This window comes from Trematomus bernacchii, unplaced genomic scaffold (genome assembly GCF_902827165.1).
Source record: "Trematomus bernacchii unplaced genomic scaffold, fTreBer1.1, whole genome shotgun sequence".
NCBI lineage: Eukaryota > Metazoa > Chordata > Actinopteri > Perciformes > Nototheniidae > Trematomus > Trematomus bernacchii.
The window spans coordinates 1110903-1131040 of NW_022987620.1; the positions used below are offsets into that span (position 1 = coordinate 1110903).

A 20138-nucleotide genomic window follows, 5' to 3' on the forward strand; every position below is an offset into this window, starting at 1 on the left:
GACAGCCTTACTCTAAGTTCATTTAGGCCCCGGCTCCACGAGGACGAAAACGGGTTGAATCCGCATATTTCTCATGCGTATAGCCCTCTAAGCTCGACGACGCCGTAAGGGAAACGTAGAAACAGACCCCGCAAACGACAACGGGTCCAAAGGTGGATAGATCTGGGAACGGAGCGCTCTGGGGGGTCCAACGGGGCCGTGGAGTCGCCTATACGGTCATTCGTTTTCATAGCCCCGCCTCTCCCCGCCTCTTCCCACCTCTTCCCACCTCTCCGCGAACCCCGCATCATTGCTGATGTGTTTCGTTAACAACAACAATGGCGGATCGCAGGGTTGCTATCGTGCTCCAGTCGCTACTGACCATGCTACAGTTCTTTGTGCAACATCTACAGGAGCTCCTCCTTGAATTCAGATTATTTATCTTTATCTCGATATGGACATAAACGCGAGTGAAGTCTAATCTGACAGGACGGAGACACGCAGGTCCTGCCGCTGTGATGCAGCGGGAGCAAAACACACACTTCAAGTCAGATCATCACCCTTAGCTATTTTAATTACCTCTCAAACTACCTAAACTAATTATAAATATGTTCATTTTTACTGTCGGGTCACTCATTACAGGATCAGCTGCTGCATGAGACAGACACTGACGCTGTCACAAGAGAGGAAAAAGAGACAGGCTCCGTGTATTTGATGATTATATATCATTATATCGTCGTTATTCATTTGTTTTAAAGCTCAATAAATAACAATGAAGACCTTTGACCGGCACTTTTATAATTTTGTCCGGAAGATTTAAACTTTAACACACGTTGACTGGCGAAAAACTCTGCGCGGATCCCTCGGCCCCCACCCATGGAATAAACAGAAGGGCAGCCATGACAACCATTCTTCTTCGCTGCTTTTGTGGAGGAAGTTGCTGCTTTTGTGGAGGAAGTTACAGCGCCACGTACAGGTTCGGCATATGTACTGCAGCTTTTCCAGCGTTTGGATGTAAACGGAGCCGTCTCGTGGAGCTTGACACAATCCGGTGTATATTGCGTGGGGACGGAAGGTTTTTTGCGGTTGCATTTGCGTTACTCCGATGCGTTTTGCCGTATGTGTTCTCGTGGAGCCGGGGCCTTAAATTACATAATTTGCATCACAGCAGCAATGTATTTCTAACTCAATAAATGTGTTAGGGCTGCACTCTTACGTAGTTAAAGAGCAATTAAGAGCACTTTAAAGGAGGACATTTCCATTTGTAAGGGCTGGTGTGGGAGTTCCCTGTGGTGTCTACACGGGATAGCAAGTGGGGCCGTGCCCAATGGTTCCAAATGACAAAAGACTCACGCAACACCATCAATTTCTCTCTTTGTGTGTGCCCACCTTCGCTCTGTTCCCTAGACATGCTTAGAGGGTGTCAGTAGGTTGTTCAAAGACAATTAGTGAGCCTAAACAGGGACTGCAAGACTCCGGGCTATTGACACATTGTGAGACTAATCAGTCGTACAGGATGAGGGTTATCTAGACATAATACCACTAATGGGGTGGTTGTAAACGGCCTAGCTGCAGTTCACGAATCCTGATTGGCTTTCGCAGTTGCCCTTTCAGACATGAAGCAGAAAAAAGAGATTGACAGTAAAGGACGCATTCTGAGCTTATGGTAATTCGCGCCTGGTAGAACTTACAGAAGGCAGGACATAACACGAAAACACTGCGGTCATGAAAACCCAATCTCCAGCTATTCCTTACATTTGACTGGCGGTTGGCGCCATAAACGACAAGTCCCCAAATCTTGTCGCCTCGCCAGATATTTTGTTTCTGTCTTCGTGTAAATGACCCTTCTTCTTCAATCTTGAATGTTGTTTTCTTTCAGTTTTACAAGTAAACATCATGAACATGCTCACTCACTCACTGTGAATTCTACAGTTTAGACAACAGGGAGCTGTATTTACATATGGGTTCAATTGAATATTATACAGACTTCAGTTCTAAGGCCGATGACAGGGTAAAGTCTGTTTAATACCCGCTTTGAATAATTTGCACATTTGCTGTCTCACCTACAGCTTCTTCTGGTAATGTCAAGATACAATTCAGGAATATAGTGCATTTGTGAAAAAGGCTGTGTTGTTTTTCAATCCCAGCTTGTCTGAGCTGTGAAAGGCAATTATTTGAAGTCAAAGAAGGAAAAATTAAACGGATGCAAGGAGAGGGCATTACCCTGTCATTGCTGCTTGGCGCTTCTTTACTGTACCATCTTCCTCTGATCCAAGATCCAACATTACCATTTCTCCTCTACCCAGTCATTAGCCCTTTTTAAAGACACATAATTCACTCAAGCAAACTGTAATTACTCAGATTGTGATTCTATTGAATAAGTTTGATGCCTGAGGGGCCTCTCTGTGTGGTGAGGGGGAAAAAAATCATACAGGAGCACCGTTCACGTGATTTTCCGCTGAGCTGGAGTGCAGATGTGCTTTAGAGCTCGGTAATCACCAGCTTGGGGCTTCTCGCGGCTCAGCACTAGTCTTTAACAGCATGTAAGCACTTACTCATTTGCCTTATAATATCACGGTAAGAAACCTTAAAAGAGAATAGAGTTTATAAAGAGAGAAGCTAAAGACTCTCTTCCATGACACAAACCATTATGTTGTCAAAGAGAGAAAGCTGTTTGTTGGAGGGGCTTGGATTGACTTTTAGACGAGGAAAGAGAAACGTTCTGAGGGCGTTTTTCGCACTATTGCTGATTGGAAGTGGCCTGGTTTAACCTGTAATCTGACCGGGTGAATTTGTGTGTGAGAGTCAGAGAAATGAGTAAGTCTGCAAGTAAACGTGGGAGGAAAGTAAAGTGGTGTTTAGCAGAGAGCGTGCATCCCTTTAATCTAGCCAAGTCTTACAAGTGTTAATGTGGGGAGATAACTTGAGGTATCAACGCTACAGCTGGCCTTTCTCTGGTGTCTGCGGAGGGACGCCTGTGAAACTCTATACGACTCATCATCTATCTATTTCATCTCACGTCATTACATTTATAGGCCAAAGGCACCAATTGACAGATGGAAAAATGTTTTATATGCATTATCTGCATGGAGCTTAATAGTCATAGGGGTTCATTGAAGCTCCATCTCAGGACAGATAATTGTCTAGTTGTATGTTTTTTTTTGTCTTCTGGGTTCACTAAAACGTACATTACACAACGCAGATGGAATACATTTTCATCAATATTGTCACAGAACTGCTAACTGCTACAAAAGAAAGGGAAAATCTGGCAGATATGGTGAAGAAGCAAAATAGATAAATGAAGAGAGGTGGGGAGAGATTATGGATGTAAGCTTAAAGTTAATGAAGTAGCTTCAGACGTTTGGAGCTTTCAAAGTGTAATTGATGGAATGCAGTGGTGGATAGGCAGGTTGCCACTAATTACACCATCTTATATATGATATATGCTGCGCACAGTCAGTAAAATGTAATATATTGAATTGGCCTCATCATGAAATACTCACTTTGTCAGCTTGTGAACATAAATGTGGGTGTATGGAATGCCAACCCAGGCAGTTTTTGGTTGTCTGTGGCTGTGTGATGTGATTCAGACAGTGAGTTTATGAAAGAAAAGAAACATGTAAACAGGTTCTAGTAGCAACCCCTCACCCGCAGGGGCTTTTCATGACATTTTCACGAAACTGTGTCACAGGGCTTCTTAACATTTAACAACCTATTAATGTGTCATTCCCACTTAACGGGAAGAAACTCAGCTAACTGACGATATGAACAATTTTTACCGAAACAAAACACAACTCTAATGCCAAGCGTCTGAATTAGCTCTAAGCGAAAGAGTGCTAACGCACTTAGCACATAACTCACGGTAGCGATCTTTTATACTTCATCGGATCTGCACAAACAAGATATCATATGAAAGCTGATATTCCACAGATGCCAATGGTATAAGTATCATCACTGTGTGACCAAAACTCACGGCAGGGAAGGCAAGCAAAGACAACACACAATTTCCCTTTACGTGGCCAAAACGGCAAATACGTCTTACCTTTGCTGTTTTCTGATCAAAAGTTGTGTTCAAGGGCATTAAAACGCATATAAACGCTGCTGAAGGTTAATCCAGTGTCTCTGTGTCACTTTGAAATGATTACTGATAATCCATCATAACATTTATGGCATTAAACAGAGTTTTCATATAGAGTGTATGAGAGCTTCCGGTTTTGGGCATGCTGGCTGCGCACTCTCAATCCTCAATGGTAATGTTTAGGTGGATTTAGGAACTCCCTCTCGATTCTATTCGCTCAACGGTTCAAAAGTGGTGTCAATCATCAACATCGACCAATGGGTTCCAGAGATATGGCAAATACACCCAAATGACCCCAGAGGTGTTTTCTTTTTCTAAACCTCTCTAAAAAGGTCAAATTTCACTTGTTTTGCATCAATCTTGATACAGGGTACTTATTTTATGTTATATTTTGGATTCCTAAAGCTTTTAGTCTACTATCCCATCATTCAAGGGTGGTTTTCACTATAAGTAATGGGGTTTTTCTGGACGGAAACTATAATTTAAATTGTTTTACTATGTTCAATCTGAATTTACTTTAAAATAAAAACATCTATATTGATTCTGACTTTTCTACATCCAACTCACAGGTTTATCATTGCTTTGAGATAAAAGATTATTAATTTACCCCTTTTAGAAGTGAAGATATAGTCATTTGTTCTGGGAATGTCATTTTCGAGCCTGAGACCTGAAAAACAGGCTCAGGGCTTAACAGGTTAATAAGCTCAGTGTATTCTTCTAAAATACGTTGTTTCCTGAATTTCACACTGATATTGTTTAACAGAAGAAGCTGTCGAAAAATAAAGAAAAAATTAAAAGCGTGACATCCTCAAAAGAAGAATATGTGATGATGAGGTGTATGTTTTTACAGGTCAGGTCTGATGCAAAGGCCAGACAGAACGACAGATGAAAAGATGGGCAAATAAGAGGCGACAGCAGTGTGTGCTGACGGGAGACACCTCCTTTGACCTCCTTAAGCTCTGTTTTGAATTCCGATGTATTTTGGGAATCTGCAGTCACTTTTGCCAAGGACCTTTTCTTTCTTAAAATTGAGTCTTTGATTTGATATGTTTTATTCATGGCCCACAGGGACGTTTTCTTTCCAATACTTGCAGGTTGAGACTTTCAGTGGGAGCAGGTAGCTGTGAAGTATCTAGCTCAAGGCTGTTTTGGCAGGTATTGATGTGCTGGGGTTCAAACCATTGATGCTGCAGAACAAAACTGCCAAGCACTAGACCATGTGGACTTTACATGTATTCAAAATAATGAAGTTTGACAGTTAACTTCCTGTAAAACTTGCCATCGCACCATGGAAGATTGATGGAAGGAGATAGGGAAGATGATTTATGAAGAGACGAAAGATGTGTTGGCAGCTGGAAGGGATGGATATAAGGATGGATGGATAGATGGATGGATAGATAGATAGATGGATATACGGATGGATGGATGGATGGATGAAAGGATGGATGAATGGATGGATGGGGCAGCCTGCCATGTAACCAGGCAATGTTTTGACAACAGGAGCCTCGCCATGACTTCTCTTTTGTCTTCCTTCTGTTTATTTTGCCACCTGCTACTCTGGGGTGAATGGGGTCAGCTTAACAGGAGCAAGGGGTCCTAACATGCGCGCGCACGCACGCACGCACGCACGCACGCACGCACGCACACGCACACACACACACTTCAGTAGGTTGCTGGTGAAGTAGATGACACACATTCGCAAAAAGGTCAGAGGGCACTGGGTCAATGGGTGTATGTTTTTGATAAAGTCAGTGAGCGTGTGCCCTCATGGAAGTTTGTGTGTGTATGTGTGTGATTGCACAGCTATTTTGTGTGCATTCGTGAATTAGGTTGAATTCCGTGGTCAGACAGAATGTTTAAGGTTCAGTAGCTCAGTATCTCAGTTCAGAGGGCAGCTAAGGCAACTCGAGTTAAAGTGAGACACAAAACACCAGTCAGCTGCTATGACAAAAGAAGAAGAACAGCCATTACTAGGATTGAAACCATTCTAGTTGCACACACATTTTAGATAAAATCAATTAAATACAAATCTCAGCTCTCCAGGAAAATACTGATTTCACGCTATACTGTCTTCCAACTAAATGAGACATATCCTCCCCTTAACAGCTGTATGCTCTCGCATGTGCACATCTGCCTGATGTTAGGAGAGATAATTGATAAGCGTAGGTGGGGCTGATCTAGAAATGAAATGTGTGTGAGCTCTTGTGAGAGGAGGAATCATTGCTTCATTTAACAGCTACCTCAGCTGCACTGTAGCTCCGTCTAGGCCAGGCAGTGGAGACTTGATAGCTCCTTCCAAGCAAGTGCCATGGTGGAGGTGTTTTTTTGTACAATTTGTGAATGGAAATGACGGCAAATGTGTGTATGTAGGCTGGTATGTCAATAACCAAAGATAGAATGATGTACAGCAGGTGCAATACATATTTTGAGGCACATTTCCAAATGCAGTAGGCCTGTTAGCATATGAGGACAGTCATGCTGCTCCAAGGGTCAGAATCAAAGAAGAATCATAGATCAATGTCTGTGATATTGTACATTTACCTGTCAAATAACTATGTTATTTCTAAGGCAAGGTACAGGAGGACCAACCTTTGATAATTAGATACACAAGGAAGAATCCTTTGTACCAAAACTTACAAAGAAACAAATACAAGGCACAAACATTTAGCACAACCTCCAAATAGTTGGCATATTTGCACTTTGTTTGGGCTCTAAATACATTTGAAACTTGAAAGGCACTCAAGGAACCTTCAGTCCTCTGCCAAGGCCAATGTTGTATTCACATGCCCCTCGGATGGTCCTCTTACTGCAAGTTGTGGAGTAGTACTTCTGATTTCGGTGTGTTTATGAGCTTTAATGTGGAAACAACATAGACGCTAACATTTTATTTATTTATTGCTCAACATGTTGATCGCTTTGTTGTTGCTACTGTAGGGGGCCTTCACTTCATTTTTCTGCTTGTAATACATTTTTGTATATATTTCGTTCAAGCGCCATATATTGCCAAGTAAAATAAGTTAAACATGGTTAACATCGTCACCAAAATGTGATTGGTTCTTCCTTCGCCCATGCTACTTCCATTGACCAAGTTTTGTGTGAAAAGGGCCAGTAATTGTTCCATAAATCTGCTGGCGGTCAGACAAACCAAGCAGAAAACATTTCCTCCTTGGCCGAGGTAACTGGACTATTTGAAAAAATTATGCCATGGTCAGTAGTCAAATAATGTCAAAGATAAAATCTAACAATACCTTCTGCTGGAAAATATGTGTTGTGTTTTTTGTAAGTATTTTTCACTAAATGTCCACATCTCTTGTTTGTGTTTCTTCCAGTCAGGTTTGATCCGTGTGTCTCAGGAGGAGTTCTTGATCGCCCCCCTGCCCCAACATCTGGCTCAACAACACAACTACAGCGCCCCCGATGGTCACCACCCGCATGTGGTCTACAAACGCTCAGCGGAACACATAGTCCACAGAAGATCAAGCGGGCCATACAACACCAGTTCTGCAACACCTGACAACCCGTATCTTAACCATCATCATCAGCAGCATGATCACCACGACTATCAGCATGGAAAGCTGCAGAGGCAACACTTCTGCGGACGCCGCAAGCAATGTATGTAAGGGCACCTAATATTCATTTTCTCCAGTTTTTTACCAGCACCATTCATGAAACCATGTGTCATAAAACTATAGGATGTAATATAAATTAGAAATACTAATATAATAAATATTCAAAGTAAATCCTAAAGCTTTATATAACATTATATTCATATTTAAAAGCCTTTAATGATTATAAAATATTCAATACAAAAAAAAGGATCATTCTGATATACATTGAAACCAAAAGGTAATCGTTTTTGACTGGTCATTGATTTCTATTTTTGTCTTGAATCTATCCATCTTCAATTAAAAATATTTTGGCCATTCTTTTACACAAATTACAATTCAAAAAATTATATTATGAAAGGGCATAGACCATTACAAGAAAAATGTGAGCCTGACCTAAAAACAGTTCTGAAACATAAAGCATTTTCGCAGCTTTATCACATTATCATTACATGAAAGTGGACATTTTGTATTTTTAATAAAGCAGTGAACCCTATAACTCTGAGGTTGCTGGATATGTCCACATACATTATGAAGATTAATGTCTGTATTAAATGTTTTTAAGTGCGTTTAGTCCAGTGTAATACAGCTACATCAGCCTGAGGCTACTTGGCCCACAGGCCAGTTTAAAGTTGTATCTTCCATTCTTGTGGTGAGAGGTAGAAAGCAGCGTGGGGAGTGCATTTCCTGTCTTTTCAACACCAGAGCTTGTACTCCTATCACCCGGCACGAGCCAGGAAAAAGACAGTTCATTAATTTGACCCTCACAGCCATCTCTTTCTCTCCCACTCTCTCCATCTCTCCTCCCTTCTGTCCTTCCCTTTCTGCCCTCCTAGATGCTCCCAAGCCTCCCGCTGACGACAGTTTCATAATGCCTGACGAGTTTGCGATACCCGAGGTGGAAGGGCCGGGAAGGGCAAAGAGATCACCCATTAACACCAACAGGGTGGGGGGTCTGAATGTGGAGACCCTGGTGGTGGCAGACAGGAAGATGCTGGAGAAACATGGCAGGGACAACGTCACCACCTACGTCCTCACTGTCATGAATATGGTGAGGGCGAGAGAAGGGAGGAGAAGGAATGAAGGAAGTGTAACATATGAGATAATGATGGCTCAAACACATGTGGGAAAAAGAAAAAAGTATGCCAGATCTTTTCCATTTGTTCTAACATGGGAGAGTAAACAGACAATAACAAACTTCAAGGCTAGGGTCACCTAACCCTTGGCCATGGGTTGCAGAGCTAGTTCTAACGCTAGCTAGCATTTTTCGTTAGCCATTAAATTAAATGCAAAGTAATTAACATTAAAGGAATCCTTAAAGCCAGAATATGTTACAAGAAGAAATAGCTTTTTCATTATTTTAGAAGTAAAAAGTCGACTTCAAAAGCATTTGAACGCAGGCTAGCTAATTTTTCATTCACTGAATACTTTTGCTGCTATTGCTTAACTGGTCTAACTGGTTATAGTCACGACATTTAATCTATCGATTCGTGTTCACCAACTCGATTTTCCCCTTTTTTTCGTGTCACAGAACTATTTTAAAAGCAATGTATTTCTATTGGTAGTGTGTTTCGTGCCTGCATCACGTCTTTCTGTCCGGTCGGGTCTTGGAAGACCGGAAGCTGTGTGGTTCATAAAAACATGTTCTTACTCAATATCAAGCCACGATTATTGTTTTTTATTTTAAATCGTATAATGTTGGACTCTTTTTGCCGTCAGTGAGGAAAATAAATGGGGCTCAGAGCCTCAGAATACTGAAATCTGTATTTTTTTAAATCTTTTTTTCCTTCAAATTTGTTATAACACACTGTTATTTACTCAACAATAACACACACTTATCCTTGTTTTTATTTATTTGTTTAATTCTATAATCTCTGGCTTTTTTGGCGTCCGTCAGGAACTGAATTTAAAAATAAAATAACCGGAAACAGATACACACCCACTGAACTGATTACCCAAGATCCTCAGCTATGGTTGAAGCTCGGTGATTGGATTGTTTAGCCGCAATGCACGTTGGGATATGGTGTAAATGCGATATGAAATCAGAAAAACATAAAAAAATAAAAATATAATAATACTTTAATCCGAGTGTACTTGCTTTTCTCTTTGAAAGTCATCACATAACGGCATTGTAATACACGGTTCGGCTGCATTAAATATTACACATCTGCCGTAGTTATTTATTTATAGAGCCCTGATTAGAAGACTTCTAGACAAACAGGAAGCACTGCCGCCGAAACTGAATACGTGACGTGGATCATAAATATATCAGCAATTAAACAACATCTTACATTTGTCTTCACACAATACGTCTCCTTGCAGTATCAATACTAATTCGGCTGACTTTTATATTTGATACAATTGGTAGATTTACCCCATAACGGTGCACAGCTGATATAAAAGGACTTTTAGGACTTACCCCTAATCCTAACCCTTTTCTTTGAATATAAGAATGTAAATACTGAGTTGAGAGAATAGTCAGGGGTTTTGGGTGATGGGAGACACATCTATGGATTCAGAATTTCAATAGCTTACCATTAAATGACGGATATACCTTTCCGTCTGTGATGTTTTACAAATCAGATATTAATGTGTAGAGGTAAAACATGTGAAATAATATAGCAATATCCTGTAAAATTATGTGAAAACATGAATAAAACTACATATCTTCAGATGTTATACATACATAAGTGTTATGGTATTGTATGCTGTGTGTACCTTCTGTGCACCGCCTAGTGGTTAAAGCACGTTATTGAATTATCTTTTTAATATGTTATATTTGATGAAAAAAATATTAAGAGTACATACATACATACATACATAGGGGGAAAGTAGAAGGTCAATGATGGAAATATAGAATATAAAAAATCAAGAAGATACTGTAAGTGATCTCTACAATAAAACAGTTTAGTGCCGGATGTACAAAGATATTAATAGGAGGATGTGCAAAACAGAAAAACGAATTACCCTTTATTTAAACATTAAAGAATACTTTAGGTTAAGGTCTTCTTTTAAATAAGAAAAAAGCTTTGGGGGTATCTACAGATAAATATTAAGCCTGACAAAGTACTTAACGTCTAATATATTGCTTTCCTGCAATGTTAACTGTGTTGAAGCACTTATTTTAACTGATATTATACATATGAATTATGATTCAAATCCAGTTTTGGATAGCCTGTGGCGGTTTCGTTCCATTTCAGGGAGCTGTTTGACGCTCGGCGTAACCTTGGCGCACTGCAACTCCAACATCCAATCCCAGAGCTTGAAGATTAATCACGGGGTTTTTCAAGCAAAGGGACTGTAGTCCCAAACGATAGCTGAGGATTATGGGTAGTGTAGTGTCTTCGGCCATTCTAAACTCCGAAATGTTTTTCGGATTTCATATCGCATTAACACCATATCCCAACGTGCATTGCGGCTAAAACATACAATCACCAAGCTTAAACCATAGCCAGTGGCGGCGCCAGGGTATGGCTAGGGTAGGCTACAGCCATACCAAGAAATGGCTTAGCCCCACCTTAGCCCCACCATGAAAAATGATGTTAAAGTAAGCAAAATAAAGTCCGCCAACTCGCGCGGAGTAAATTGCACAGACAGCAGTTAGTAAGATTGATTTCAGTAGCCACTTGTCTGGAAATACCGAAGACTAGAAACGGTTTTGAAAACATTTGTCACGTAGTGATCGTCTTCTCAATAAAACATCTTTGATAATGTCTTCTGGCCAATCAGAATCACGATAACGGCGTGGTGTTGTTGCAGGAAGTCCCGACGGAGAATACTTTTGCTGTAGTACATCTCTATAGCCTATACATCGATACAACATTACGTGTTGATAGAAATCAACACGTAATGAAATAAGAACCCACGGTTTGATGATTGATAGGTGTGTGGGCTGTCTTTCATTTTGACACACAGAACAATGGGGGCTATCCACCCTTATCCACAATGTAAAGTAATTCACAGCCTCTTCCCTCTTCTCTCTGTGAGGAGCAGCAGGTTCAGCTTTCAGAACAAAGTCACAAAAAACAAAAATGGCATTCATATTTTTAAATGTGTAGTAATAGATTTATTTATTTTTCTTCTCAAGAGAGTACCAGAATGTGTATTTTATGTTAGGATTTCAAAAAATCCCCTGGGGGAGAATCCCCCCAGACCCCCCTGCAGGGGTCGGGTTTTCAGCATGTCAACTCTTTCACCTGTGGGGAAATTGCAGGATTGGCTCCAGGTCGCCCTTTTTATTTACTACAGTTCAATTTGGATTGAGACAGGGAAATAATCTAAACCTCACGCGTGGCGTTTCACTGTCAAGGGGGGCGATATAGCGTGTATGTAATTACATTGCAAATACTGACTTGAGCCCCACCACTGTATGGGTTAGCCCTACCATAGCCCAACAAAAATACTCTGGAGCCGCCACTGACCATAGCTGATCTTGGGTAATCAGTTCAGTGGGTGTGTATCATGGGTTGCAGTCGAATAGTCCAAAAATCAGCTCCTAACGTCTAACCCTATCGTCTATTCCTTGACCTCTGAGTGAAACGTCATGGGGTTAAGGGATAGTGGATAGGAGAATTCAAAAGGATTTAGGAGAAGAGACTGCGGTACTTTAGAGAATCCGACTGCACTTTCACTATCCGACGTGTTTATGATGCGCCAGCGGACGTCATAAATGTGTGTCTGCTGCTGTGGGGAAACTATGGAAACTACAGTTTTCTATACAGCGGACTACAACATGGATGTTTAATAAGAACGAGGGACTACTGTAAACTCATCTAGAGACTCTGCACCGTGCTCTGATGCTGTTGTTTTATGCTTTATGAACGTGGACAACAGAGAAACATATTCTTCATGACCAAAGTTGGAATTTAAATAAAAAAGGAAAGTGAAACTTATGCTCGTCACCCTCTCCCTCCGGTCCACATTAATACAAATGATCCCAATACGTATGATTGTATGAACTATGAAAAGATCTTAAAAATAAATAGGCCTACAAATGTATTTATTATAAACGTTAGTCCTTAACATCTATCACTGTGTATATCACCATTCAAACATCTTTTAAAAGTTGAACAAACCCCACACAGCTCAGTAAAGACTGAAATGTTGACTTTATTTGATCATTTCAGTAAAAACTAACGTTCATATTTCTCTTTTTGATTATAATACTGATGATCGTTCAAAACAAAGCACTTTGGCAAGTTACCACATACGTTTTAAAATGCTTAATAAGCACCGTAACTTTCATGATATCATTTCTCGTTCATAATCGGTTGTTTCCGTGAACGGCCGACTGTTGTGTGACGGCAAATGCTGCGGCTGCAAGGCATTGTGGGGCAGCATTTTCTCCTCTCCTTTCGGTTAGGGAGGTCCAGTGGTTCCTAAGCTAAAGGAGGTTATAAAGGAAGTTTGAAACCTCCTTTCCTTTCATCTAGAGAATTCGAACGGCACTTATCATGGCTGCCACTGAGGGACTTCTGGGTCATTTCACTCCGTTAGGAAGGTTCCTAAGCTAAATGGACTATTTGACTTCAGCCCCGGTGTGTATTGCAATGATGCTCGAAATGTCCGATATAGGCCTACGTCTGTTTCCGGTTATTTTATTTTGAAATTCAGTTCCTGACGGACGCCAAAAAAGCCCGAGATTATAGAATTAAACAAATAAATAAAAACAAGGATAATTGTGTGTTATTGTTGAGTAAATAACAGTGTGTTATTTAGAAAAGAATAACAAATAAGAAGGAAAAAAAGATAAAAAAAATACAGATTTCAGTATTCTGAGGCTCTGAGGCCCATTTACTTTCCTCGCGGACGGCAAACAAAGTCCGACATTATACGATTTAAAATAAAAACAATAATCGTGGCTTGATATTGAGTAAGAACATGTTTTTATGAACCACACAGCTTCCAAGACCCGACCGGACAAAAAGACGTGTTGCAGGCAAGAAACACACTACCAATAGAAATACGTGGTTTTAAAATCGTTCTGTGTGACACGAAAAAAAGGGGAAAATCGTGTTGGTGAACACGAATAAATAGATTAAATGTCGTGACTATAACACGAAATGCCGTGAGACTGGGTTGATCACACACATTATTGAGTCAGCTAGCTGACTTTGTAACCCCTCTCTTCTGCTGCGCTACATTTTAGCCTGTCATATTGTAATGGCTAACTTTGCCATGTGACTGCTGGTTAGCAAAAGTTAGGCTAGCTAGCTATGCTTGGATAACATGTCACATTGAGGAGAATGTTAGCCCTTTGGTTTAAAGTAGTTTTTAATTAAAAAAAATGGCATGGTTGTTATCAAAACGTTTAACTATTTTCTACAAAAGATACAAGTAAAACACCTAGCTAGGCTACTGAATTGTCTTAAAATCGGTGTAGGCACATACAGAGTTTGACTTTAACTCCCATTTTTTTAGTTCAAAACATGTCTATGATCTAGGAAGGGGAACCTCTTCTGCTCTTCTACATGTAAGCTAACCCAGATAAAAGTAATATGCGTCCTACTTAAGGCTAAATAGGGGAGCTTAGGATAATTAGAAAACCAGAAATATCTGATTATTTTCCACTCTTTTTGCAGGTTTCCAGTCTTTTCAAAGATGGCACGATTGGGTCAGACATCAACATTGTGGTGGTTAGCTTGTTGCTACTTGAACAGGACCCGGTGAGTGGATCAAGACTACAATTAGTCAGAAAATGTGTTGTTTAGCACTTGGCAACTGTTGATTGACTCTTGCTCTGTGTCTCTATGTCTTTACTTTCATTTCCAGCTGGGCTTGACCATCAATCACCATGCTGACCAGTCCCTCAACAGTTTCTGTCAGTGGCAGTCAGGTCTAGTGGGGAAAGGTGGAAAACGACATGATCATGCTGTTCTCCTGACCGGACTGGACATCTGTTCCTGGAAGAATGAGCCCTGTGACACCTTGGGTAAGTATGCTAATGAACTGCTTATTTTTTAGGCAAATGGGAAGACAGTGTGGAACACTGGGAGTTATTGTCTGTGGTGATAACTAAGAATCCCTTGGTTAACAATGAATATTGTAGTTTTGGGCATCTAATCAGGCATAACGTTGAGACTGTGTGGACATTACAACAAGCAGTGAAGGAAGTATGACAGGGAAGACTGACACTCATTTGTCACTGTGACCAAATGCTACCTTTTATTGCAGTATTTAAACACTGTTGTAAACCCAAGCATTTTTTTTGTTTTTAAGATTCTAGATTGAAATGTGTCATATGCAACATAGTTACATTGTAGTTGTTCGTAATAATACATCTTAAGTCCCAGAGCATCACAAAAAAAAAGAATTGAAAAGATTTCTGCCATTGTGCAAAAAACGTATGTGTAAAACATAGAAGTCTGGAAAAGCAAAATCAACATATGGCAAAGAATAACGCTTCACTGCATCTAACCAGCCTTGCACTTTAAGATAAGGATATTATGTACAGTTTACATCTTAATGCTTGTATGAACAACAGGCAGCTTGAACAACATATACGAAGCCAACTAAGCTCGACTAATACCATAATCATATTGCTTTCACACCACTAAGTGTTAGTAATCTCAGGGCAGCACATTATCTCATTAGCCACATGAGGTAAAAAAGGTGAAAGGTGACCCACAATCATAACTATTTATTAACTATAGAACTACTGTATTTCTACTTGTGTTGTTAAAGTGTAACATCTGGATTTTCAGGCGCATTCATCAACTATATTGATGTTTCTACTGTGCATGTCTTAAGTTTTTGGGTCCATTGAGAGAATATACGGCCAGAAAAGACAGTGAGAAAAAACAGGGATCACAGAATATTTTAATTTGTCAGTTATAGAAAATCCCACATCATTTATCTTTTTCCTAATGCTTTCAAGGTCCACCATCAACAGAATCCCCCTTTAAAGTCATTGTCAATCAAAGTCTAGAAACAAGCTTAAACATTCAATCGAATCTACATTGTGTCTGATAGCATTAGCATTTTGGAAGTTTTGACAGTAAAACATGGAATGTGTAGAGTGTAAACCAGGCCTGTGTGCATCCTTTCACAATCTCCCAAAAATCCCACAAGACATTGTATCATTCATTGATTTCAAGCTAGAAACAGAATCAACAATGCTAACTACCTGGATACCTGTAAATGTAAATAGGTTGCTAATGTATACCCCTGTAATTATGTTGTGATGTCCTTTTGTTTTCTGTTTGTTTTTATATGTGTAACTAAATGTGCCGCAGGTCTCCCTTGTAAAAGAGATCGTTGATCTCAATGGGATTTTCTAACCTGGATAAATAAAGGCTACAAACAAACAAACAAACTACACTTTGCAGTTTTCAGATACATCAGCTAGGCGCCGATTTTGTAGCTTCAGACTCATCAGCTGAATCCAACATCTATGGGCATATCTCTCTGATGTTTCATTGCAGAGAGTGAGAGTTATCATTAGCATAGTGAACGTTTTAACAGTAAAACATGGAATGTGGAGAATTGATTATTCCCAGGCAAGTGTGCTTAATTTCACAATCTACCAAAAAATCCCACTAGACATTGAAACAGTAGCTTGAAACTGGCAGGAGCTGACAGTAGTGTATGAAACATACAGACAATGCTAACTCCACTCACATTATTCCTATAGACTCCTCATCTGAATCACACGTGTAGGGCGAATCTCCTTGTGTTCTCTTCTCCTATAGAAGAAACATCTAAGTGTTGAAAATCAATGCTCCGGATTTCCGCCATTTTGATACCATCTTCTCAACGTAGTGCGAGCAGTGTTGATTGGCGTTGCACTAGGCCTGTGATATTTGCAAATTTCACAATTCATAGATCAAGAATTTCTCAACGTAAAAATAGTTGATCTGCTTCCAGCACCTTTAATACAACGAGTTATTTGTTCTGGGAAAAACCATGTCAAGCTAAATATTAATTACAGCAAGTATTTGCCTTCGTCTGGAGGGAACTTTAAGTTAAGTTGGCAAGGGCTTGTGAGTTTGCACCTGGTGTGAAATCCCCCTCTCTGCATTCACGTACGCAATATGATAGACATTTGTTGCCTGCCAAAACTGTCAAAGGTGTTGACAGAAAGAATGTTCTCCGTTGCAACACAAAGAAAAAGATAATGCATTTTTATGTGACAGATTTGAGTGTAGATTTTGTAATCTTCTACTTCTAAGACATTATCTCTCTTTGTCTTTGTTTTTCTATGAAGGTTTTGCACCCATCAGTGGTATGTGCAGCAAGTACAGGAGTTGTACCATCAATGAGGATACAGGACTGGGCTTGGCCTTCACCATCGCTCACGAGTCCGGACACAAGTATGTTCAACAAAAATGTGCATCGAATCAATCTTAAAAACACCACATCAGGCCACACAGATTTGAACAGAGGACCTTATGTCAGACTTTAGTGTCATTTCTGAGCAGAACAGTATACCAGTCACTATATTGGCTCTGTGCTGTGAGAATGAATCTATATTAAATGAAATAAATGTGGTCTGATTTACACAAATATACGCTGAAATCAGAGCATTACGTTAGAGCACTACCTCATCCATCTCTGTCACTTCATGATGGAATAATGGTAACTGCCTCAGGCCTCATGAGTCTGTGTTTGTATTTAGATGTTTCCATTGAGATAGGAGACCTGTTTATTTTTTTATATTTGGGGGATTTTCATGTTGATTTTCATTTCTCTGGCATGCTTTTGACACATACTTGGAACAACTGTTTTTACTCAAACCAGTTAATATGTAAGAATATCCATAATATGCAAATAACCAAAATTCCTCGAATTCAAGGACCCGACATGGCATAGTCGAGGCAAGTTATTGCTGATAACTATGGTAATGAAAAAAAAAGCAGTAGCATTCTTAACAAAAGTACAAAAAAACCACTTGCATTTCTATTATTTTTCATCATCTCGAGCATTTTCAACAACACATATTTCATTATTATTATTATTATTATTGCTGTCGAAATACATTTTACGGAGCCCCTAAAGGTTCATGGAGAAAAAAAAAAGTATCTTGTGCGCACGATATACTTTCTCGTTCGCACAAAATACTTTCTCGTGCGCACGACAAAGTTACCGGTGCGCCAAGTAGGAAGTGGAGCACAGAGGAGACAACCGTTTCATTGCAGACTGTTATGTTTATGTGGAGAAATGGCAGTGCATACATTATTTGAGATATATTTCAAACTCAGACTTCATTTAGGGACATTTTAGCCAGGGGTTTAGAGCTATTTGTTTAAGCATCGGATTCGCAAAACAGAAGAGTCTGTAAACCAGTCTGCTTTGATCTATGAATTCCTGTCCGTGACTCTCACAGTATCTGCTGCCCACAGCTGTTTTATAGAAAGAAAACCTCCTTCACTTCATGAAATCTCTGCGGCACCAGTGGCCTGTACTACGAAGCAGGATTTGCTATTTACTATTCATTCATGAAGTATGACGCTGCGCTGTCAGCAGGCTTCTCCATGTTTGTGATTGGTCAAATATTGCTAACCCCGCCCCTTTCACGTGAACGCGCTCTCAGCCGGACAGAGAAACCCTGGTTGATTTAGTGAGTTGATAACCAGCTTCGTAGGACCGCTTAGCGAGATCGCGTTTGTTAGGGTTAGTTAAGCCGGGTAACTCAAACATATCCAGGGTCTGTTGAACTGGCTTCGTCGTACAGGGCACTGGAGGCAGTAACGTGTAACTCAGCAGAATCTGAGAAGAGCAGCACCAGCTGCAAAGAGCTGTGCCTTTTACTGTTTACTTCACTGTGTTTCCCTTCATTACAACAGCTAAATAGAGATCGAGGCTGCTAAGTTTAACCACACACACCTCTACACACATCGAACTGCCCGATTATTCCCCCTATTACTCGTTTTATGCAGGAGATGTCCGGTCACCAGGGCGCATGATGTGTGTGTGTTTGTGCTCGGCTCCGCTCTGTGTGTGTGTTCGGTGTGTTCGTGTGTGTCCGACACCGGCATTTGTTTTCAAATGACCATGAACAGTAATTTACACACATCTGGTTCTCCATAGGTAGGCTATATGTGTATTCCCAAGTGAAAGACATTCGTCGACATTATCATAAACAAATGCACGCACGCACGCACGCACGCACGCACGGACATCTTCTTCATAAAACTAATAATATGGCGTAATAATCGGGCAGTTCGATGTGTCTAACCATAAGAAAGTATCTCGTGCGAACGAGAAAGTATATCTTGCGCACGAGAAAGTATATCGTTCGCACAAGATACTTTTTTTTTCCATGAACCTTTAGGGGCTCCGTAACATTAAAAGAAATTCTGAATTATATTTTTTTGTTTAACCTTCATTTGCCAAAGAGCAAAACATGAAAATTAAAATGACATTACAATTCTTTACATTATTTTATCTAGTTTTGGGATGATCCATGATGGTGAGGGGAACCCTTGTCGCAAGACAGAAGGCAACATCATGTCTCCCACTCTGGCGGGAAACAACGGGGTCTTCTTCTGGTCCACCTGCAGTCGACAGTACCTCAGCCGCTTTCTTGGGTAGGCCTTTACTGCCTTGCGCAAGTGCACAAACAAATAAAAAAATGTTTTAGTCGGCTGTCGTTGCTCTCTTCCTGACTGACACGGGTGATTTGTTGTTTTCACCAGAACAGCCCAGGCATCCTGTCTGGTAGACGAGCCGAGGCAGATTGGTCAGTACAAATACCCAGAACAACTTCCTGGGCAGCTGTACAACGCAGACACGCAGTGCAAGTGGCAGTTTGGCTCCAAGGCCAAACTGTGTAGCCTTGATTTTGTCAAGGTGAGATATTCAGTTAATGCATTATTAGCATGATTTAAAGCTGCTATTGTCATACATTTCTACATTAACAATGGAAAAGGGTTCATTATTGACAAATCATTATCTGACTCTGTACTGCCATGAAGCTATGCAGAGCTTTTCTAAAACCTTAAACCAAAACAATGCAATTAAATATGGTTAGCTGCCTACAGTTCTGTTTCGGTTCAATGTCACTGCTCTTATTGATAATATTTTGGCTGCAGCAGCTTGCAGTCCTGGTTTAACATGAACTCCAACATTCCTAAGTCAAGCATTGTTCACATGTCCCTTTACCTAAACCAAGACGCACTAGATGAGCCTGCACTAATGAGACGGAGCACCCTTTACAGCGCTAACGATGCAGTGCTAAATTGGCACTTTATTAATTAGCATGATCTTTGCACAACCACCTCGAACCCCCCTCACATTTGACCCACCATTGAAATGCATTCCATGAATTGAATGGGAATCCCAAGCCCCCCCCCCCTCCCCCCAACAGAAGCCCTCTGGGTCTTGGTATAACCCTTTATGTTGGGTGCATTGAATGATGTTGATTCACATGTAAATGCTCTTTAAAATACTAGGGGTATACCATTCTGGGATATAATTGCTGGGAAATCGACTTTACCGAATCGTATATATTACGTATTAGCACACATGACATCGCC

General features: G+C 40.4%; 1 protein-coding gene across 1 annotated transcript in view; it reads left to right on the forward strand.

Annotated features, from left to right (window-relative positions):
- The window catches only part of adamts18 (ADAM metallopeptidase with thrombospondin type 1 motif, 18), a 92409-nt gene that overhangs the window by 11823 nt on the left and 60448 nt on the right, over positions 1-20138 (forward strand). Inside the window, exons 4-10 of the mRNA XM_034132752.1 lie at positions 7387-7669; positions 8499-8713; positions 14244-14327; positions 14434-14593; positions 16868-16973; positions 19053-19190; positions 19299-19452. Coding sequence (XP_033988643.1) covers positions 7387-7669; positions 8499-8713; positions 14244-14327; positions 14434-14593; positions 16868-16973; positions 19053-19190; positions 19299-19452 — 1140 coding nt within the window. The remainder of the gene's footprint in view (positions 1-7386; positions 7670-8498; positions 8714-14243; positions 14328-14433; positions 14594-16867; positions 16974-19052; positions 19191-19298; positions 19453-20138) is intronic.